At 43.0% G+C, this 24,362-nt stretch overlaps 1 protein-coding gene across 2 annotated transcripts in view; it reads right to left on the bottom strand.

Annotated features, from left to right (window-relative positions):
• The window catches only part of LOC134345455 (glypican-1-like), a 210,816-nt gene that overhangs the window by 57,955 nt on the left and 128,499 nt on the right, over positions 1-24,362 (bottom strand). For both annotated transcript variants that reach the window (XM_063046143.1, XM_063046145.1), the window contains exon 3: positions 10,200-10,591. In XM_063046143.1, coding sequence (XP_062902213.1) covers positions 10,200-10,591 — 392 coding nt within the window. The remainder of the gene's footprint in view (positions 1-10,199; positions 10,592-24,362) is intronic.

Below are 24,362 nucleotides of genomic sequence, written 5' to 3'. Positions count from 1 at the left end.
ACTTACAAAAGATTGTATGGCACAATTTTTGAGAAGGATGCAAGGACGTTTTATTACTGCCTTGGCCTCTCTGCCTGTCAGCTGGTTAATACAATCATCAAAAAGTCAAAAGAAAGTATTAAAATTAGTTTCTAGGAAACAGAATTCAATATCAGTGAAAAATCTTGGTTAGATTACTGGGCTTAGTTCCAAGCCATAATTAATTAAGATACAGAGACATAAGAGTCATGAGAGAAAGTGTAAAGAAACATATGCACAAACGATTCCAGAAAGGAGAAACTAGAAATCCCAGAAGGGGCACAAACTGATTTCTTGCAAACAAATAAAAACTTATGCTGTGGCCTAATGGAGGTCTTCACAATTGTGAGGGGATTTCACAGGGTACAGCAGCTGCAGTATCTCATAGTCATACTGAATGGAAGCAAGCACTTCAGCACAACACATCCACACTGACCAAGATTCCTGTCTAAGCTAGTCCTAGTTTGCATTTGGCTCACATCCCTCTAAAACTTTCCTATCTGTGTACCTGTCCACACATCAAAGCGACAAAGGGTCTCGGCCTGTAACGTTGACTGTACCTCTTCCTAGAGATGCTGCTTGGCCTGCTGCGTTCACCAGCAACTTTGATGTGTGTTGCTTGAATTTCCAGCATCTGCAGAATTCCTGTTGTTTGTGTACCTGTCCAAGTGTCTTTTAATGTACCTACCTCAACCACTTCCTCAAGCAACTCATTCCATATACTGGACCACCCTCTGGATGACAAAGTTGCTCCTTGAATTCATACTAAATCTCTCCCCTTTCACTTTCAACCTATGCTCTCCAGTTCTTGATTCCCCAACCCTGAGAAAAAAAAATTTGTGTACATTGACGCTACCTATGTCCCTCTTGATTTTAAACACTGTTATAAAATCAGCCCTCATTCTCTAAGCTTCAATAAAAAAGAAGTCCCAATCTGCTCAATCTCTCTCCATAACTCAGTCCCTAAAGTTCTGGCAAACACCTTGTAAATCTCCTCTGCACTCTCCAGCCTAAATCACATCTTTCCTAAAGCAGCGTGACCAAAGCTGAACACAATATTCTAAATATAGCCTCACCATCGTTTTAAACAACTGCAACATATTATCCTGACTCCTATACTCTGTGTCCTGAACGATGATGGTCAGAATAACAAAAGCCTTCTTCACTGCCCTGTCTACCTGCAATGCCACTTTGAGTTTTTCTTGTACTTCTAAGTCCTTATCTATTATCAAAGAAAACTGAGCTCAGTAATTTAAATATCATTTCTCTACTTGTGAATTCTAGTCTTCAGGAAAGATATCCTATAAGATTTGTGGCAAAACACACAAAATACTGCGGGAGCTCAGCAGGTCAGGCAACGTCTATGGAAATAATTATAAAAGTCGATGTTTCGGGCTGGAATCTTTCATCAGGACTGGAAAAAAGGATGAGAAATCAGAGGGATAAGATTTGCGTTTTGTTTTAACCTGATGATAGGTAGCTCCATGTTAAAGAGGTACAGAACCATGGGTTATTAATGGCAAGTCCATCACTGGTGAATCCATTAAGGAAGCTTGGGGTAAAAAGCTGCAGGTGCTGGACTTTCAAAACACGAATGGAAACAGCCTGCTAACTCTCGGGAGAGAAATACAGTTGAACTCCAGGTGGAGGACCCTTATCATAAGTGAGAAACAAGTGTGGTAAATTGTAGAGAGTGGTAGGAATCCTGCAGAATGGGAACAATGCAGAATCAAAGCAATTGAATCAATTGTCTTTGATCTATTGAAACTAATTGGGTCTGAGAGAAGAAGTATGCTGATAGAGTTAGATACACTAGGACAAGCTGAGGCATGTATGGATCATAAACACCTGTTTAGGCTGTTCAGGCAAAGTCCACAATGGCAGCTGAATGGCATGACTAACATTGTGTTTAACTTTGGATACGCAATGGCAATTCTGCCTCTGCCCGCTGAAAAGCTAGTTGAGTACATAGCTGAGGACAGATTTGTGAGAAACTGAACAGAGTGTAGATATATGGACTCATCCAGCAGTGAAACCACACTGCCTATCAGGTCTCACTTTATTGTAATACCCTATTCTATCCTCCCTTTTCCTGCCCAAACTCCACTTTATTCTGGAGACACAAGAGACTGCAGATGCCGGAATCTGAAGCAAAGAACGAACAGTTGGAGGAATTCAGCAGATCAGACAGCAACTGTGGAAGGAAACGGACAATTAGTGTTTTGCATCGGGACACTTCATCTCGGCTCTCCCTCGACCTTTCCTATTTTCTGACAGTTAAGATACTTGAAAATTGATTGTCCATTTCCCTCTACAAATGTTACTTGACGTGCTGAGTTGTTCTAGCTGTCTGTACCCAATTTTAATACCCCACATTTCCATAAACTTCCCCATGTCCTACAACTCACCCATACACAAGGGGCAATTTACAGAGGCCAATTAACCTCCTGACCTGTAGATCTTTGGGATGTGGGATAAAACCCGTACGGTCACAAGGAGAACCTGCAAACTCAACACAGACAGGCCCAGAGGTCAGGATTGAACCCAGGTCACTGGAGTGGTGAGGTTTCTCACTTTATCACTGATCCTCCTTAAAAACAAAAAAACAATTGCAGGGTTATGGGGGAAAAAATGAGGAATGGAACCAACTGGATAAACCTCTGGAACAGCAGGTTCAGCTGGCCGAACGGTTGACTTCTGCGTTGCATAATTCCACAACACTGGAATTGAGCCAGCTAAGAGTGAATCCAGGCAAAATATTCCCAGACGACAGAATAAGGAATGCCCTGTCCCAGAAGACGCGCAAAGCAAAATCAATTGTGGTTTAAATGGGACAAGCAGAGAAGAACTAAGCATTTAATGGGTTGATGGGAGGAAATGAGATTAAGGAAGTTTTGTGTTCCTGAGTGAGACTGTTAAGTCTTGTTTGCTGCCTCAGTTTGGGCCTGACAGCTGTGGCAAGAGCTCCCCTGCTCTGCATAGTCAGGTTACATCCATTTATCCTCGGAAAGATGATCTGCCGACACCCTGCAGGTGTGAGCAACAACTATTCACGGGCATGGGATTACAAGCCAGTATCCAGACAAAGTTTATTTTTAAACACAGTGCTCAGGTGCGGCAAGGAATCAACCTGTTTTGTTTCACATTATAGATAATGTAAAAAAATATGAAATATGTATGTATTAAACTCCAGTTTCCCCAAGAAAGGAGTCCTGGGCAAGGGTGGGATGAGGGGTAAAGAGGATCCAAGAAGTAGCAGGAGATGGCCATTTGACACCCCCCCCCCGCACCCAGTCTTATTCTCTCTTCAGTAAGATTGTGGCCGTTCTTCTGCCTCTGCATCACTTTCCTAAATGAACTCCATCTCTTGATAACCAAATCTCCATCTTGTGACAGAGCATCCAGAGGTTCCTTGGAGAGAAAGTGTTCCTGAAGATTCACCATCTCTGCATGAAGATATTTCTTTGCCTGAATGGCCAACCCCTTAAGGCTGATTTATACTTGTGCATCAAATGTATGCCGTAGGTACGGCGTAGCCGCAAACCCTACGCTGTATCTACGCTGAACCCTACCCCGTAGCCTAATGCGCACCTCTCCCAAAATGTAACTACGCTTTGCGGCGACGCAGACTGCAACAACTGTGACTGGTCCGCTTGGTAGTATCGCATTTCCTCCTACGCTGCAATAGCTTCCCACTGGGTGACTGAAGGGCAGGGAAGGAACTCTGGCTACAATGCTTTCATAAAGCTTTACAGACCTCCGAAATTATGGAGGACCACGTGCTTGATGCCAGTTTGTAGCTAGCCGCTACAGCCTGTTGACTTCCACCTGAAGCTAAAACTCGAATGGTGATTGCCAGTCTCTGAGTATCCTGTGCGTACACTGATGCGAAATAAATGGCTGGAGAAGGTGAACCAAATCGTCAAATCTACCTGCTGACATCCGAAAATATTTGAAATGCATTTCCTCATCCATGTCTCTCAGTGGCCAGACAAGCACAGAAAATTCACCCTTCTTCAGTTTCAGTCGCCATTGTTTGAAGTTTGAATTTCTTCATGTTGAGTTTCAACACGAAGAAACTCAACACAGTGGCATAGAAACCCCACCGCCAACTAGCATTTTGGCGTTGAATTGCAGAGCGACGCAGGCACACCAACGCACAAGTATAAATCAGCCTTTACTCTGAAACTATAACTACTGGTTCTAGATACACTATCCATGCACCTATACCGTCAAACCCAGTTTGAATTCATCTCTCAGTTCTTTAAACTGCCAGAATACTGACCCAGTCTATCTCCTCAAAGGAACTTCCCTCCCTTACAAACCAAAGAATTAATGTTGTAGACCTTCATTACACTCCTTGCACTGCATGTATAGCTTAGGCAGGGAGATCTGACCTGTTTGCAATGTTCCTGGTGTGCTCTTATTGAGACCCAGTAATTGCAGTACAACATCTCTATTAAGAACATAATAAAACAGAAATACTAGTAGGTCTCCTCAAGCCTGTTCCACTATTCAGTCTGATAAACAAGAGATTCTACAGATGCTGGAAGTCTTGAGCAACAAAATTCTGGAGGAACTTGGCAGGTCAGTCACGTCTTGATGAAGGGTCTTGGCTTGAAATGTTGACTGTTCATTTTCCTCCACACATTTTGCCTGACCTGCTGTGTTCCTCAATCAACATGTATGTGTTAATCATGGCTGACCTACTCCAGGCCTCATCTCCTCTTCTCCAGCAGTTGCTCATTACCCATTATTCCAAAATGTTCTTACTTCTTCTTTAAACATCTCTGGTGATTTAGTCTCCACAGCATTCCAAAAGAAAGAATTCCAAAGAAGCCCCTAAATAGCATTTGAAATGACCAGCCCTGTATCTTGAAACCTTGTCCCCTTGCTCAGGACTCTCCCACCACTGGAAACAACTCAAAATCTATTCCTTCATCTAGTCTGTGTTGCAGTAGGAACACAACCTATTCTAAATTCCAAAGAATACATATTTATTCCTCTATGTATTCTTACTCATATTATCCTTGGATTCAAATCCTGTTTTTAGAGGTCAGATCAACATGAACGAAACCCCTGAATAGAATCTCTAAAGATTGCCTTTCAGGATATCTCTCTGTTAGGACAGGACTTATTCCCTGCCTCACAGGGTGGTCTATTTAAAGTGTCTGTACATCCTCTCGGCCTTAGGACTGTGGAAATTTCAGCTGTTATCCATGCTTTCGGAATATTGTGAGCAATTCTGGGCCCTGTATCAAAGGAAGAATATGCCGGCCAAGAAAGTGTCCAGAGGAGGTTCACAAGAATGATCCCTGGAATAAGAGGCTTAACGTATGAGGAGCACTTGAAGTCTCCCAGATTGTAGTCAATGGAGTTCAGAAGGATGGGGGGTGAAGTGGAAATCGCACTGAAGCCTACTGGATACTGAAAGGCCTGGATAGTGGGAACATGGAGAGGCTGTTTCCAATGGTAAGCGAGTCCAGGATCTGAGGGGACTGCCTCAGAATGAAGGGACAGCCCTTTAAAGCTGAGATGAAAGAAATTTTTTTGGCCAGATGGGGGTGAACATGTGGAATTTGTTGCCATAGTGTGCCATGGAGACAAGTCTTTGGGTGTATTTAAGGCAGGCGATTAAGGGTTACAAGGCAAAGGCAGGAGAATGGGCTTTAGGAAAAATCAAACATGTCTGAACGATGGGGGAGATTCCACTGGCTGAATGGTCTAATTTTGTTCCTATATCTTCTAGTATTATGGTCTTGCCCCTAGACTATAGTCAATATTCAGGAGAAAAACAACCTAGATGTCATGCAATTGACACTGAGTCCTGAATCCAAGCCCTCCCTGCAGTACACAGTGTTACAACACAGCAATAGGCCAAATATCAATGTTAACTATTTACATTACAAACGAGCCTCTTCTAACCCTTTTTAATACCATCCACGTTTTCTTCATGTTTCCAGAAATTAACCCCACTGCTACCTGGAAAGGGATTTGAAGTGTTTCTCCTCATCTCTCCTTTTACACCCAGTGGAAGGAAAGTAAAGTATGTCATTAATACCCCTGAGCTCCATAAGTAATCTCTAATTTCAAGCAGTTTGTGATGGAAGAGCAAAATCCAGCTGATCAAGTTGAATGGCCCTAAAAGATCAATAAAGCAATGATCAGTAATACTGAGCATGACAGCTGCAGAGTCACATGGGCAGTGGCGAGTATCGTTGCCGTACTGAGTATGGAACCCTGCTCCACTCATCCGTGTAGAGTGCCTGTCAGCAGAAAGCTGAGAGCAAATTCCCCATTAACCCCTTACTTGAACTTTATGAAATGTTACACATTCAACTGACGCGGTCAAATGCAGAGACACAGAGAAACCCGATGCTGAATGTCACATCGGTCGCTAGCTGTCTCCAGATCAAACTGGCGCAGCGGTGACAGAGGGCCAGCAGAGATTAGCACTGCAACCTTGACTCGGGGAATCCAATAAAATCAGAGAGGAATTCTTAATTGTCTTTCTGTAATTGTATTTATTTGCATGATCACTACATATAAATCTCGGTGTCTCTATAAGATTGCTTTATTATATAGAACTCCTTTGCAATACATAGTAGGCTTTCTTTCCAAAAGAAAACACTACACACATATGATAGTCTTAGTGGAGAATCGTCCTGGATCATCGTTTACACAGTAGCTACTGCCACACCAAATGGATTTGATTTCTCTTGTGCAGATTTGATGGGCCAAATACCCTCTTCCTGTGCCATCACAACACTGCAATATTTACAGTAAATAGAAGGGTATGCAAGTATGCAAATATGATTTCATGGAACTATGCGTGCATTGGCGCAAGCATGCCTAGTAACGTGTACATAAGGACATACATGATCGAATATGCATGAGTTCACACATGCTTGTGTGTGTATTGTCATGCATGTCTATGTGTATGCATGTGTGTGTGAGATCATGCATGCTTGCATATGTCTAAGCACTGGCCATGGCAGTGAGCACAGAGAAAACAAAGGGCATCAGCATCAAAGTGCTATTTTGCTTGTTTTACTGTTGCTTTCACAGCCCTTTACCAGCTGCTATTCCCCAAATGCTCAGCTGTCTCATCTCCAACACTTGTCTCAAACAGAAGCCACATGGAATCCACAGTCAAATACTTCTGCAAGTTAACCACGTTTAATCAGGAAAAATTAACCAATTTCACTTTCAAGCCAAATGGTTCTGAAACTGAGAGATCCATAGGAACATAGAAATCTACAGCACATTACAGGCCCTTCGGACCACAATGTTGTCTCAACCATGTAACCTACTCTAGAAGCTGCCTAGAATTTCGTTACTCTATTTTTCTAAGCTCCATGTACCTGTCTAAGAGTCTCGTAGAAGACCCTATCTATCCACTGTCACTGGCAGTGCATTCCACATACCCACCACTCTCTGTGGGAAAAACATACCTCTAACATCCCCTGTGTACATACTTCCAAGCATCTCAAAACTATGCTCCCTCGTGTTAGCCATTTCAGCCCTGGGGAATAATCCTCTAGCTATCAATGCCTCTCATCATCTTATGCACCTCTATCAGATCACCTCTCATCCTCTGTCACTCCAAGGAGAGAAGTCCAAGTTCACTCAACCTATTCACATAAGGCATGCTCTCCAATCCAGGCAGTAAGTGATACCTCCCAAGTGATACCATCCAACCAATGTGCTCATCTTCTGCTTGCGAAACGCCTGAGACACTTTCATACATTGAGCCTGAGGCTCATAGGAAATTGTACATTGTTGACTGGAGAGGGAGCTTTTACAACAATAACTCATTGAGTTTGCACCAAGGGCAGGATATCATTTGGTTTATCTAACATCACTGATTGGTCCATTGTTTGATCTGGATGACCTCATTCACTGGCAGAAGTGGACTTGCTTTGCCACTGATGTACTAGGTGACAACGTGGCCCATGCCCTGTTTGGATCCTGCTTAAAACCTTCTATGTCCTTAGAAACTGGTGAAACCCAGGCAGCATTGCCAATGCATCTTGAATGAATGCCTTGTCCTGGACATTGATCACAATCCATTTGTTGGAGGTGTTGAAGATGAGGTGGGGAGCAGCAAACCTGGAAATTTTCTTTGAAGCCATCCAGTGAGATGGAGGAGGAATCAGAGACAACTGGATTGGTAGCTGTGGGTCACTAGCACTGTGTGTTGTAGCATCACAATGAATGACCAGTATCAGCACATGTAGTCCATTGGATTAACAACCTCATTACCATTGACTACCAGGGCTCTTTGCATCTTTAGTGCCATCATCCTTTCTATCCCCCACCAAGTCAAACGCTTCAGATTCTAGTGCAGATATATGAGAACAAGATATGGGTTGATAGCACACTGCGGTATTTGAGGGAATGCTGAGTAGCAGAGGAGCTCATTTATCACACTACATGGAGTCCAATGATTGGGAAGAAGAGCAAGGAAATTGGTTCATCTTGTAGCATGGGAACAAGCCCCTTGACCGTCTGAGTCTGCGCTAACCATCAGGCACCATTTAAAACTAATCAGAGTTTATTCTGCCGCATTCCTGTCAATTCCTGCTGGATTCTACCACTCACCTACCCACTGGAAGCAACCTGCAGTGGCCAGTTGAGCTGCCTATCCACAAGTCTTTGGGAGCATGTGAGACAAAGCAGAGCAGCTGGCGAAACCTGTGTGGTCACAGTAAGAAAGTTAACACTCCGCACAGCCATCTCCTAGTTGAAACTGGATCGCTAGAGTTGTCGGCGACTATGCCATCATCAATTATCCTCCCCCTCAACGATACCAATATTAGATAATCTGCTTGCTACCAAACTGCTGTATGTGGGAAATCCACGTATATAAATCAGGCATCATGTTTCCTGTGTTACAAAGGAAGTTATACATTAGAAACTGCTCTGGGATGTTCTGAGGTTGTTAATGACACTGATAGATGTCTTCTCTTGCTCTGATGACCTTTACAAATCAGTAAACACCAATTAGCCAGCAAAATAGTGATGCTATAATTGCAGATTTTCCAGACTACCAGATTATCACTCCTATTAATACACCAATGTACTTTTAATTCATCCATTTTTGCTGTTACCCAGCAAATAAAGTTAATGTTTCAGACAGACAGGTGAGTTTAAAGGAAATAGGGGTGACGGTGTGCTAACGAGTTTCGAGAGTAGGAAATGGGGAGGTAATGGTGTGCTAATCAAAGTAGGAAATGGGGATAACAGTATGCTAATGTTTATAGAGTAGGAAATGGGGAGGTAACGGTAGGCTATGGAGAGTAGGAAATGGGGATAACGGTACACTAACGAGTTTGGAGAGCAGAAAATGGGGATAACGGTACGCTAACGAGTTTGGAGAGTAGGAAATGGGGAGGTAACGGTGTGCTAATGAAAGTAGAAAATAGGGATAACGGTATGCTAATGTTTACAGAGTAGGAAATGGGGATAACGGTAGGCTAAGGAAAGTAGGAAATGGGGATAACGGTATGCTAATGAGTTTGGAGAGTAGAAAATGGGGATAACGGTACGCTAATGTTTACAGAGTAGGAAATGGGGGCTCAGTAAGTTGAAAGCAAGCATGGGAAGAGGATCCCCGTGAATTTAAAAGGAGTTTCAAAGCAGCATATGAAGGGAGCCTAATTGAGGAAGCAGCCCCCCAGTGAATGTAAAGGGAATGTGAGAGGAGAGCCTGGTGAATTTAAAAGAAGCAATGGGAAGGACCCTGATGAGTTTAAAGAGAGCGTGTGGGGTGGGGGGGGGGAGGCGGGTGGATGCAAAAAAACGGGATCCTGGTGAGTTTAAGAGCAGAAGGATTTCAGGAAACGTTATCTCAGTGATTTTAAAAATAATTTCAAACGCAGCCCTGGTAAGTTTTAAAAGAGCATGGAATTGGGGTGCTGAACTGGTGAGTTTAAAGGAACTATGGGAAAAGGGGCCCATTGGTTTTAAAAGGACAGTGGTAATTGGGCCCCAATGAGATTCAATGTAACACCGGAACTGGGGCCCTGGTGAGTTTAAAAGATATGCTGGATACAGCACCAGATTTCAAACCATTGGATTTCCAAACAAGAGTGTCAAATTTTCACTGTGATCCTGAGATGTTTTCACTGGATAAAAGAAAGAAAGTAATTGACCTAAAGTGAGGATTCCACTCTTACCTGAGAGACCTTCCGCACCACGTCTGTGCCGACGCTGAGTCCTCGAACAAAGGAACGGGCAGCAATGAAGACGCGGGTTAGCCGTATCTTGAAGAAGCGAGGCACCTCACCGAAGGGCCTCAGTGGCTCCGCGTGCTTCACCATACACTCCAAGTAGTCTTCGCTGATTTGGTAGTGTGGGTTCTGGTGCTTGAACTGGCGCTCCATCAACCTTGACCAGAATTCATTCAGTACTTCCTCCAGGTTCATGTTGGCTCCCTTGTAGTAGCGGCGCAGGTCATTGAACAGATCCTTGAAGATCTTGCTATTCTCAAAATAATGCAGTCCATACATGTGTGTGAACTTCCTGTGAAGGTTCTTTTCCGATTGGTCCAGCAGTTCTTGGAAATAATCTGAGGATGAGAAAACCAAAAGATCATGCGCCATACCCAAAATACAGAACACCTGGACCCTGTTCTCCTCGGACCTGAATCATGAACCAATCTCCAGCAGCTCCACCCACTCAGGCAGAATCCAGCTACTTCCTCATTCTCCAAGACACAAGTGTTTGTAGGCAAGTCCTGGTGGTTTGGGTTCTGGTTGTTTGGGTACCATTTCCTATGCTCCTTTTAACTATCTCGGAGCTCAGTTCCCATATTAGTAGTGGCTATTTCTGTGTTCCATTTAAACTCACCAAGACCCTGTTTTCTGTGCTCTCTGGAATTGCTGAGACACTGTTCCCATATTTCTTTTAAATTCACCAAGGCCCCATTTCCAAACTCATTTGAGACTCATTATCCTATATTTCCTTGCAACAAAAGAATTCAGCCCACCGAATTCATGCTGGTCCATGGGGAATCCCATTCCTCTGTTTAATTCTATTTACATATTCTTTTTCAGACACCTATTAACTCTGCTTCATGCTGCTCTATGGGGAATCCCATTCCTCTGTTTAATTCCCATTACATATTCTTTTTCGATGCCCATTAACTCCGCTCCAATTTTCCTACCACCTACCTGCACACTGAAGACAATGGTCGGTTAACCTATCAACCTTTGAGATACAGGAAGAAACCAGCGCACCTCATACACTGAGCTAATGTTTTGCATGCCTCTCACGTTTCCTTGCTCCATCCTTCAATATAGTACTGTGAGTCTTTATCCCCTTCCCTAATAACACCAGATGTGTGCAAACATAACGCAGACTCTGCGACGTCTTTTATAGATGGCTTGCTGAATCCGAGGGCAGTTTCTGATGAACAGTTAAAATCAGCTAGGCTATTTCCTCGTCCTGGAAGTGAGAGAATGTTTTTCTTTACAAGGATACGTCCTTTTCGATGCTATTCACCCATCAAATACATCATTGGATGGGATTAAAGAGACCCAAGCTGCATTATTTTTTAATTTCCTTGAATCCCTGGAAAGCCCAGGATTGCTTTCCAGTATCCAGGAGGAAAACTCCACCACACTATTTCTCGACACTGCCCATTCCCTCAAGAATCTCTCTTCTAACAACTCGGACAGTCTGGTGCCAAATTATCTTTGATTACTTCATGATGGGATGATATTGCTCAGTTAACGCTGCAGCTTGTTGTAGGAGCGGAGCCACTCAAAGAATCATATAGCACAGAGTGGTCCTTTAGCCCTGTGCCTGTAAATGAGCTGCCTAATTCATCCACTATCCTGCTCTTTTCTTCAGTCTTGGTGTACATGCAATTCCTCTGTCAAAAGCTCCCAAAGACATCAAGCAACGCCTGAGATTCCCAGCAGTCTTATGTTATCTTCCTAAGGTTCATGTAAAGTTCAGGAACTCAGCAAAGCTCATTCATCTCAGACCATCAGAGACCCAGAGTCCATGTATCTCCCTGGGACTGTATTGGTTTCCTTCTGGTTTTCTCCCATGTCCCACCGACATGTGAGTTGGTAGAACAACTGATCCTAATTGTTCTAGTAATTATATTGTTCCTAATAATTATATAAGTAAAAGGATTTAGGTGAATTAATGAGTAAAGATGTCAAAAAGTGAAACTGAGGTTAATGTTGGATTAGGATAAATGGGCAGATGAGGTGCTCACTTTGTGGAGCGCCTGTGTTCCATCCACAGAAGTGACCGCGAGCATTCTGTTGCCTGCCACTTGAATTCTCCATCCCATTCCCACTCTGACCTCTCTGTCTGGAGCCTCCTGCTCTGAGGTCCAACACTAGCAGAGGGAATAACATCTGGGGACATTGCAGATTCTTACATAGCTTAATGAGTAGATACAGCGATGATATTTTTCCTGGATGAGGTGTCCAGAATCAGAAGTCACAGTCTTAGAATAGGAAATGAACCATTAAATGCAGACATGAGAAGGAATTTCTTCTAAAAAGGGGAGCTAATATTTGAAATTCTCCAATTGGGAGTTCTGTGGAGACGATTGCTGAGTGCATTCAGGACTGCAATTGACAAAGTTTGGGATGTTCATTCATTGTGTGCCGTGTTGTATGACATGGGCAACCATGTTGTCCTTGGCAAACTTTTTTTACAGAACTGGCTTACCATTGGTGCCTTCTGGGCAGTGACTTTACCAGACGGGTGACCCCAACCATGATCTATACTCTTCATAGACAATCTGCCTGGCATCAGTGGTTGCATAACCAGGCCTTGTGATATTAAAGGAATCAATAGATATGGGGAAGTGGCACTGAAGTAGGACATCAACTGCAATCTTCCCAGATGACAGAGAAGGAGTGAGGGGTTGCATGTTCCCTCCTTTTCCTGCTTCTGCTTCCAAATGTTTACAATCTCTGCTCTCTGATGGAAAGTTGAAGCAACAGTGGGTACATTTTGAATCTGGTTACTGCACGCAAGGACAGCACTTAGTGTCCACCTCCCCCATCCTCACCCCCACCACCATTAACCTTTGAGAAGCCAGTAATGAGCTTCCTTCCTGGTGAAGTGCTGTTGTAGAGGGAGCTCTGGGACATACAGTGTCCATAAAAAGTATTCACCCCACTTGTAAGTTTTCATGTTTTATTGTTTTACAATATTGAATCACAGGGGATTTAATCTGGCTTTTTTTTTGACACTGATCAGCAGAAAAAGACTCCTTTGTGTCAAAGTGAAAACAGATCCCTACAAAGCGATCTAAATTAATTACAAGTATAAAACACAAAATAATCAATTGTATAAGTATTCACCCCAAAGTCAGTATTTAGAAGATGCACCTTTACCAGAAATTACAGCTTTTAGTCTGTGTGGATAGGTCTCTTATCAGCTCTGCAAATCTGAACACTGCAATTTCCCCCCAATCTTCTTTACAAAACTGCTCAAACTCTGTCAGATTGCATAGGGATCATGGGTGAACAGCCCTCTTCAAGTCCAGCCACAAATACTCAATTGGACTGAGGTCTGTATTCTGACTTGGCCACTCCAGGACGTAAACTTTATTGTTTTTAAGCCATTCCTGTGTAGCTGTGGCTTTATCTTTTGGTCATTGCCTTCTCCCAAGTCGCAGTTCTCTTCCAGACTGCAGCAGGTTTTCCTCCAGGATTCCCTGTATTTTGCTGCATTCATTTTACCCTTTACCTTCACAAGCCTTCCAGGGCATGCTGCAGTGAAGCATCCCCACAGCATGAAGCAGCCATCACCATGCTTCACGATATGGATAGTGTGTTTTTGATGATGTGCGATATTAGGCTTATGCCAAACAAAGAATTCAGTCTGATGGCCAAAAAGCTCAAATTTTGATTTCATCAGACCATAGAACATTCTTCCAGCTGACTTCAGTGTCTTCCACATGACTCCAGGCAAACCGTAGCTGAGATTTCATGTTTTTATCAATGGTGGCTTTCTCTTTGCCACTCTCCCATAAATCTACAACCAGTGAAGTACCCGGGTAACAGTTGTTGCATGCGCAGTCTCTCCCATCTCACCCACTGAAGCTTGTAGCTCCTCCACAGTTGTCATAGGTCTCTTGGTGGCCTCTCTCACTAGTCCCCTTCTTGCACTGTCACTCAGTTTTTGAGAAAGGACTGCTCAAGGCAGATTTACAACTGTGCCATATTCTTTCCATTTCTTGACAATTAACTTAACTGTACTCCATTGACTTGGAAATTTTCTTGTATCTATCTCTTTACTTGTGTTTTTCAATAACCAACATGGAGTTGCTTGGAGTGTTCTTTTGCCTTTATGGTGTAGTTTTTGCCAGGGTACTGACACACCAGCAGATACAGGTGTAGATTCAGTACCATCAATTGAAACACCATGACTGCACACAGGTCTCCAAAACCAGATCTCCATTTAACTAATTATGTGACTTCTAAAACCAAATGATTGCTCCAGTGATGATTTGATGTGTCATATTAAAGGGAGGGGGGTGAATACTCATGCAGACAATTACTTCGTGTTTTATAGTTGTAATTAATTTAGATCACTTTGTAGAGATCTGTTTTCACTTTGACACGAAAAAGTCTTTTTTTTTGTTAATCAGTGTCAAAAAAAAAGCCAAATTAAATCGACTGTGATTCAATATTGTAAAACAACAAAACATGAAAACTTCCATTGGCAGGCAGGACTGGGGGTGGGGGGGGGGAATGAATACTTTTCATAGGCACTGTAAATCCAGTGCTGATGAAGGACAGGACAATACACTTCAAATCAGGATTGTGCATGACTGGGAGGGGAACCTGCAGGTCCCTATTGAATGATGGAAATCAGACATGCACAAGAGGCTGTAATTCGAAAAGTCCTATCACCCTACAGACCTAGAAGGTGGAAGAATTTGAAAATAGATTTTTTATTTGAGTCCACAGCCACTGTAGTATAACAAAGATATTGGGGGAGGGGGGGGGTTACCTGAATTGGTGCCAGTTTGAACAGGTACAGCAGAGGTAAATACCTTGTCAGTGATCAGAGACGGTCTCAATGCAAATAGCAAATCTTCTACATGCTGGGTGTGGAGGGAGGTGGGTAATGCAATATTCCACAACATTGACCTGCAAAGACCCTTCCGAAAATATAGGCGCACCCCTTGTGTCCTTCAGTCCACGGATGAAGAGCTCAGCATCTTTACAAATTGAGTTTAAACCCAGGGAAGCAGCTTTTATTAGGAACTAATGAGATGCTGTTACCTTTTACAACAGCTGTCTTTCTTTTTTTGATTAAGTGCCTGTCAGAATGCTGCAGATTTTTAAAGGGAGCTTTGTACAATTCAATGAGATGCAAGACATTTAATTTCCATTTCTTTCGGCTTCACTCATTAGGGCTAGGGTGAAACTGTCTCCTGTAACACAGCACAGGAGACTTCCAATCGATTCCTCCCATCAATTGATTAAATAGTTGCCTGTTCTACAAAGGCTCTTTGTTCCATTTTCCTGTCACGCAGTACTGACACTCATCACTGACCAAGTAGCCACCTCCCTGGCATTCTCCTTGTCTGATCATACCACGATTCTCTGAAGGGTGTTATAGGCAAAGGCTGGCACTGTTCCCATTTAACTGGAAAACGTCAGTATAACACTGGAGGACATACATTTAAGGTGAGAGGAGGAAAGGTTAAAGAAGTTGTGTGCTGCAAGCTTTATTTTACACAGAGTGGTAAGTGGCTGGCACAGGTTGACAGAAGTATTGTTGAAAGCAGATATGAGAGTGCCATTTTAGTGGCTTTTGATAAACATATTAATTTGTAGTAAATGAGGAAATAAGGACCATATACAAGCTGAACAAATGTAGTTTAATTTGGATCAAGTTTGACACAGACACTGTTTAAGGCCTGTTTGTGCTGTATTACACTACGTAGCATCAGTAAGCACAGACTAACTTTGCAGTGTAATAACCAGAGTAAAAACCATGGCTGGTATGCCTCTCCGGCACTCCCTGTCAGCCCAGAATAATCCTGCAAATTGCTAAATGCAGCTGGGGTTAGCGAACACACATCAGCTCCCATTTCTTCTTCAAAGGAGGTCAAGTTTCCAAGCTCTCTTTGAAAGTACTTTTGACTTTCAATTCTCTCACACGTTCAAATAGCTTCACGTTTTTGATGGTGACATTGGATATGTACTTGAAGGAGAACAGGTAAATCTGACAAATTGGATAGTTCATTCAGACAGCTAGCACAGGGTGATGGGCAGATGAGGCTTCTTTCTATGCTTTACAATTCTGTGCCTCTCTCATTTGCAACATCCTGCATTAAACAACACCATTATCCCGGTGAAACCAAGCAGTTAAGCACAATTTAGTACAATACTATATGTAGCAGCCAAACCAAACCAAAGCCAAAACCATTCCAGCTGCCAGTGACCCCACGGATTTGTTATACTTGCAGGACACGCCCTTACTCCAATACTGATTGCTCCAAAAGTCAAGGAAATGTTTTTGATCCTTTTTTAGCGATTAGCAAACATACAATCTTGAAGGGATGTAACTTAAGCGTATCCAAGTGTAAACTAAGCATACTTGAGCGGTCAGCAAAAGATACAACCTCTGTCAGTCCCCAGTAACTCTAAACTGCAATAAAATAAGAATAAATAAGTAACTTATTCCCTTCGCCTTTACCTCGCCCCCCCCCACACGACTAGTTACCATAGTAAATGGGCAACACAGAATACAATGCAGATAGAGAACAGATGCATGGCTCCTACACTATGTAGGAAGTTCTTACATGTCGAACACCCCGAGATCTGGCCAATTGGCCCATCTAGAAATGGAGTCTAATTAGTCCCATTGCACCTCCCTTTAAATCCCTACAGCCTTTCTCCCAACAACACATTTACATCAGGCCCCTTTCATCAGTCCAGATGATGAGTCTCGACCTGAAACATCCACTGTCTATCTCCCAGCACAGGTGCTACCTGATCTGCTGAGTTCCTCCTCCTCGTGTGTTGCTCCAGGTTCCACCACTTGCAGTCATTTCTGTTTCCATATCCCTTCTGGTGCTCTTTGCCACAATCCACACTAAGAAGTAGTTTGCAGCAGTCACTGGGATGCGGGAGGGTACCAGATCATCCAAAGGTCATAGGGAGAGTGTGCACATTTCATACATGCAGAGGTCAGGATTGAACCCGTGTCACTTAAACAATGAGGTAGCAGCCCACTGTGTCACCTTCTGACAGCAGCTTGGTTACGTAGGTCAGAATGATGAGTGTGCCGTCCAGTAGCACCACTTTGCAATTTGCCTTGGAGAACTTATTTTATGTTAACGTCACTATTTGGCTGTACAGGTTGGTAGGATGGTAAACGAAATGTATGCAATGCCAAGGCACTGCGTTCCAGAGTCAGGAAATGATGTCACAGCTTTATAAAGCTCTAATTAGGCAGAAACTGGAGGACTATGTTCAGTTCTGGTCATTCCATAGTAAGAAAGACGGGGTGGTTTTGAAGAGGGTGCAGAAGTTTACCAGGATGTTGCCTGGAAAACAACTCAGGTATGTGCTACAAGGAAAGATTGGACTAACCTGAGTTGTTTACTCTGGTGCAGAGGAAGCCGATGGGAGAGATGATAGAAGTTTTTAAGATTACGAGAGCTATTGATCAAGTAGACAGCCCAGGGCTGAAAACTCTAATAATTCATGTCACACATTTAAGGTAAGAAGTGTTTAGTTTAGATGAGACACGCAGGGCAAGTTTTTATTTTAAGAATGGTGGGTGCCTGGAATGCACTGTTGGGGTAGTGGTGGAGGTAAATATGATAAAGCCAAGGCTCCTAGATTGGCACATGAGTGTGCAGAGAATGGAGGGATGCAGACATTGTGTAGGCAGAAGGTATTAGTTTGGTTGGGTGTTTAATTACTATTTAATTAGTTTGACAAACATCATGGACAAAATTGGCTGTTCCTGAGCTGTACTGTTCTATGTTCAATTTGTGCAGATGCTTTGTTGCTATTGGTTGCCCCTGGATTGTTTCCACCATAAAAGTTCTGCTTCCAAGTCCTTACTGTTGGCAGTACTTTCCCAACACAGCCCTGTTCAGCACTGTTTCCCTTGGGCCTCAGCTGAGAATTCATCCCTCGATTAGATGTAATCACCACTCTTGTTTCAGCTGCCATGCATCTCAATGACACTGGTCAAGTCATGGAAAGATATGATCTCGATGTGCATGTGTTCCAGGAATGGACACATGGTTAGTGATCACAACAGTTGGATCAAAGTTTTGTTTAATGCTTTTATTTTTAGACTGGTGGATTAAATCATTTTGGAGGACTACCAAAATATACAGAATAGTCGGGAGTTTATCCTATGAATGTAGCAATTGTTAGCTTGCCGATTTATTACACACACCTGCTGGTTAATTTTCTACTGGGTGTGTACAGCCAATGGGTCCAACCTCAACAAACACGTACTAGCGTGGTAACTGTACATGTGGATTGGGACAGGAAGTCAGGTTCAACACCAAGGCTGTTCAGGACTCCATGCTGTATGACAAGTATGAGCCAAAGAGTCATACAACATGGAAAAAGGCTTGTTAGCCCACCGGGTCCACGCGAACCATCAACCACACGTTTACACTAATATTAAACTGGAAAATACTGGAAATACCTCAACAGCTCAGCAAGCATCTGTGGAAAGAGAAATGGTTAATGTATCAGGTCTGAGATCCTTCATCTGATCTGGGTAATGTTAGGTAACAGAGAAGAAGGGGTGGTTAGGACAAAGGAAATATCTTTGATGGGGAATCAATGCAGCTGTTGGATTAGCAATTACAATCAGATGATGTTGATTTGTTGGTGAAACGTGTTGTAAATGGTGAAGCTATGGGACGTGCCCAGACTACACTCATAGAAAAAGTGAAACTGAGCTAAAACGATCGTAGGCAGAAATGCGGGGACGGACAGAGTGAGTTACCTTAAATTGGAGAATTTGACATTGAGTCCTGAAGGTGGCAACATGCTAAACTGGAACATGAACTGTTGTTCCTTAAGACTGTGTTGGCCTTCTTTATAACAGTGCAGGAGGCCATAGGTAGAGACAGCAGATGAAGATTTAAAGTGCCAGGCAATCAGAACCTTAAGGCCACGTATTCTGCAATTGGTTTCTTTGATGTACAGGAGACCGCGTGGCGAACAGCCAGTGCAGTACATTAAATCGTAAGGGTGCAAGTGAATCTTTGTTCTTCAGTGGTTATTTGGATCACTAAACGGTGGGAAAGGAATGGTGTGAAGGAAAGGAATGGAATCAATGTGGCTGCGTGAGGAACAGCCATCAGATGGTGTGTGATAAACAGAGATGGAAGAGTGGTTGGAGAGACATAAAAAGAGCAACCCCTATGACTTGAAAAAGGTAAGCGGTGAGATTACTGTAAATTTCTGGTGGTAAAACTACAAATATATTCTGTTGCCTTTCTGTTGTCTGTTGTCTTTCAGCCCTTATACAGTAGTAGTCATATAGAGCATACTATACATCAGGAAAGTAAAGTTATCAGTGAAACAACCATGGGGGCGGGGGGGGTGAACGAAGTATGTGAACGACAGTCAGGAGAACTGAAAAAGTTTTAATTTATAATAAGAGAGCACATTGAACATAATACAACAGTCTTTCTATCAAGATTGAACGCAATATGGTTCAAACTGAAACTAGAGTCTTAGTTAGAGGTTAGTCCTGACGAAGGGTCTCGGCCTGAAACGTCGACTGCGCCTCTTCCTTATAGATGCTGCTTGGCCTGCTGCGTTCACCAGCAACTTTGATGTGTGTTGCTAGAGTCTTAAATCTAAGGAGACAACAGTGAGTTATGGTGGATTGGGAAACTACATTTAAAAACATGGCCATAAATATGCAGTCGCTAACGTTTAATAAGTAGTTTAAAAAAAAGCCCAGAAGAAAAACCAGTGCAGCCAAGGCTAATAAGGTAGAAAAAAAATGAACTCAGGTTCAAAGAACTTTATCCAGGCTGTAAATGTTGAATACTAGAGGACATTGCTTCATGGTGTGGTGGTGGGGGGGGGGGGGGGGCGGGGGGTGGAGAGGAGGAGTTTAAAGGAGATATGCAAGGTAAGATTTTAAACACAGAGAGTGGTAGGTTCCTGGAATATGCCAGGGAAGTGTAGTGGGATTGCTGTGAGGGGAGGGTTGATAGAAGCGGATATGATTGTGACATTTTAAGATGCATTTAGATGGGCACATGAACAGGCAGAGAATAAAGATCATATGCAGGCAGATGAGATTAGTTTAATTTGACATCATAGTCAGCACAGACGTCATGGGCCTATCCTGCATTGTACAATTCCATGTGCTACTTTTAAGTGGATCCAAGGGAAAGGCTTATAATCTTGCCAAATAGAACAGTGAACCTTAGGACTGAGAATATTTCAGAATTCAGCAAAAGAGGCTCAGGAAATCGATAAGGCAATGAACAGCAGAATATGACAGCAATCTGGTAAGGGACTGGAAATGAGCTGTTAATGCCCTGTCGGTAGATAAAAAGAAGCAGACTGTCAAATATGGCTTCTTTCTTACAACACCAGAGAAATTATGTTCGGGAATAAGAAAATGTTCTACGCTTCTTTTCATGAAAGGTGGTACAAAGTCCTTCCAGAAACAATGGTCAAAGATAAATAATAGTTTAAAAGAAATTTTAGAGAAATTAATATGACTTAAAGCCAATAAATCCCCGAGACATGATAAGCTGAATCACAAAGTTTTGAAAAAAAGTGGTTATAGAGTTAGTGGATGAACTAGTTTTCATTTTCAAAAATGTTGTCAATTCTGGAACTGCTCTCACTAATTTAGAAGACTATAAATGTTACTTAGTATTTAAGAAAGGATGCACAGAAAAAAAAATGGAACTAATTGATCATCATTTGCAGGGAAAATGCTGGAATCTATTATGAAGGAAGTGGTTGCAGTTACTTCGCAAATGATAATGGCATTGGATACGGACCGTGCAATTTAAACTCACATTTGAAAGATCTGTTGGGGCGCCAGCTTTCCACAATGATCTGAATGAAAGGATCAAGAGTAACATATCCAGCTTTTATGATGATGTACAGTTGGGTTGCAGTGTGGGTTGAGAGGAGCGAGCAGAAAGGCTTCAAGGGAATGGGTGAGGATATGGCAGGTGGAATATAATGTGGAAGATGCAAGGTCATCCACTTTGGAAGAAAGAATAAAAAGAAGAATATTTCTTAAAATATTGAGAGACTGAAAAGTGTTAGTGTTCAGAGGGACCTACCTACCTCTTACAAGTCTACATCCTGTTCTCCTCTCTAGTGATGGAACAAGTTCAGCCAAGCAGTCATTTAAACTTGAGGTGTGTAGGAACATCTTACAAAGGGAGGTGAATTCTCTAAATTTGATATTGTGCAGGTTGGACATTGGGGAGTTAAGATAAAGAGGTGTTAAGATAAATTTTTGACAGATTGGGTGATTGAGGAACACGGGGAGTTAGCACAGAAGAGATGAGGCTTGTTGCAGATCATCTATGATTTAATTGCATGGCAGGGAGGTTTGAAGTGCTAAAGGATTTACTCTTGCTATTTCCTTATGTTCTGATATTCCAGTACTCCCCTCCTAGGTTTGGTCCTATTCTGCTCTCGCTCCCCTTGTCATATCATTTCTAGGCTCCAGAGATTACACAGATGCTGGTGTTCTGTCATGGGAAACAGAATCACTGGTACTTCAAGCACTGGTGACCAGCACCAGGGCCTGGGACACTGCAGAGAGGTCTAAGTCATGCAGAGGAAGTTGAGTGCATTACTCACTCTGTTAAGACAGTCTGCTAATCTCACCTTCAGGCAGTTGGATTCTGAACCACTGTGTGGTCCCTCGTTTCCACAGTGATTACCTATGATGCCAAACAAGCATCTACAATAGGACCTCAGTGTAACAAAGCATAAGACTGAGCCTAGCTGGACCACAGATTTCAGTTTCTTTGCAACACAAGTGGATTCTTTGTACATAAGATGGTGAATGCAACAGTCAAAGTTCTGCACTCTTCATCATTTGTACAGTAAAGGGTCAGAGGGATAAGGGACAAATGCAGGCAAATGGGTCCAACTTAAATGGATATAACGGTCAAGATGGACGAGTTGAGTCAAGGGGCTTGTTCAGGTGCTGTATTACCCTAGGACTCTATCAATTTGGGTACTCTGAAATGAATAGTGGCTGAGGAGGCACAGTAACACAGGTAGTATAGCCACTATCGCACAGCACCAGAGAGCTGGATTCAATCCTGACCTCAGGTACCTTCTGTGTGGATTTTGCACCTTCGCCCTGCAGCCACATGAATTTTCCACAGAATGCTCTGGTCTCCTCCTACAACCTCCAGACATGCAGGCTGGCAGCTTAATTAGCTGCTGTATATTACCTGTTATGTATCAGTGAACAGGAGAGTCAGGGGAGGTGGGGGTGCTGAGGGAAATGTGTGGAGAATAAAATAGGGTTCATGTAAATGGCTGGTCGTCACGGACTGGATAGTTTGAAGGACCTGTTTCCATGCTGTGTATTCAATGACATTTGCCTAGGTTATGGAACAAGTGTTTCACTCTTGCAGCTTGCAATTGAATATACAGTCCCCACCCTGTTGGGCATTGCGTGCCAGAGGACAGCAAGGCTTTGTTCACTTTCTCCAAATCCTCATGGTGAGGTCTGCAACAATGGACTCTTTCAAAGGGTGGATACAGGAGGCTGGAGCAGGTCAGCCAGACGCCTAGTGTGAAGGATGGGTCAGCTTGCAATCCGGGCTTCAACCATGCTAGCTGGCTGTGGAAGAGTCGGACTTGCTACACCAGCTGTTCCTGGCTCTTTGCCAGGCATCTCTGCTCAGTTCTGCAACTACCAACATCAATGTGTCTGGCTGAACAAATGGGAGCTGCGGATTAGATCACATAGTGACTCTGCATAGGCTGCCTGCCCTTCCTGACAGCTGGTATTACTGACTCAGAGTGTAGCACAAGTGACAAAGTACTCTCACCATCTGCGGGACTGAATAATCACATCATGCTCCAGGATGTTCCTCCACCCAGAGACCTGGGAACTGGGTTGAGGAGACGGAGTGGAACAAGGAGGGGGTGGGAATATTTGGCTTCCATCTACTTATCACTTTGTTGGCTTGTTTGCTTTCACCTGTAGCAGGATAGATAGAGATAGAGAGAGAGGGAGATGGGGGAGAGACAGGGAGGGAAGGAGGGGGAGGGGGAGAGATACCACAATTCCTTTGTGCATCATGGCCCTTCCTTGGTCCAGAGGTTGGCCACATCTGTTTGCCCACTGGTGGGCAAGGGTTCATGGTGTACAGTACGGAGACAGATGTGCCATCATCCAGTACCTTTCTTAATCCACTTTCAGTTGACTCTGTTGTAGTGGATGTGCCAGGCAAATGATGGATGGATCTCCAATCAAGTTGTCTCAGCCACTCACGACCCCAGAATGCGGACCCTCCTGTTTTTACCACATACAAGCACAATGTGGCTTTTTGGTTGTTGCATTCGGCTGTTACAAATTCCCACAGGAGTCATCTTTTTCCTACTATAAGTTCTTAGTTGGATACCTGCAAGCTTAAGTTCAGTATCTTTGAAATGCCATTCAAGCTCGTTTTGTGGAATGACTGAACCAGGGTCCAATTCCATTTTCATTAATTTGCCATTCACTTTTATTTTTGTTCATTTTGTCCATTTATTTTTGTTCGCCTGACGTGCTCATTGTACGTGACCCAATTTGTTGCATTTTCTGCAAGTTTTGCCTTTAAGTTTGCATTGGTCTGGTATATGTGAGCCCCTGCCACAATGGTAACACAATTTATTTGGCTGGGTCTTTTTCTGTTTCGTTGTTGCAATTTTGTTCATGTTCCTTTTCATTTTTGATTGCAACTCAATTGTGCCTATGTTTGTTTCCACTGATATATCAACTTCAACTGCTCTCTTAAATGTAAGTTGTGCTTCAGTTAGTAGCTGTGTTTGAATGCCCTCTTGTAAGATTCTACAAACTATATGATCTCTCAGTGCACCATTAAGCCCTTTACCGAATTGACAATGCTCAATCGCGTCAATTCAGCCATATGAAATGGACTCCCCTTCTTTTTCATTCCACTTATCAAATTTAAAGTGTTCTGCAGTGGACAATGGTTTTGGTTCTAAATGTTCCTGCACTACTTTGACAATAGCAGCAAAACTCATTTCAGCTGGATTGCTTGGAGCACACAAACTTCAAAGCAAACTGCCTTTAAAACTAATGTGCTCAGCAAAATTGGTACTTGTTTCGCATAGGCTATTCAT

Source organism: Mobula hypostoma, chromosome 4 (genome assembly GCF_963921235.1).
Source record: "Mobula hypostoma chromosome 4, sMobHyp1.1, whole genome shotgun sequence".
In the NCBI taxonomy this organism is placed as follows: domain Eukaryota; kingdom Metazoa; phylum Chordata; class Chondrichthyes; order Myliobatiformes; family Myliobatidae; genus Mobula; species Mobula hypostoma.
This window is presented reverse-complemented; position numbering and strand designations above follow the sequence as displayed.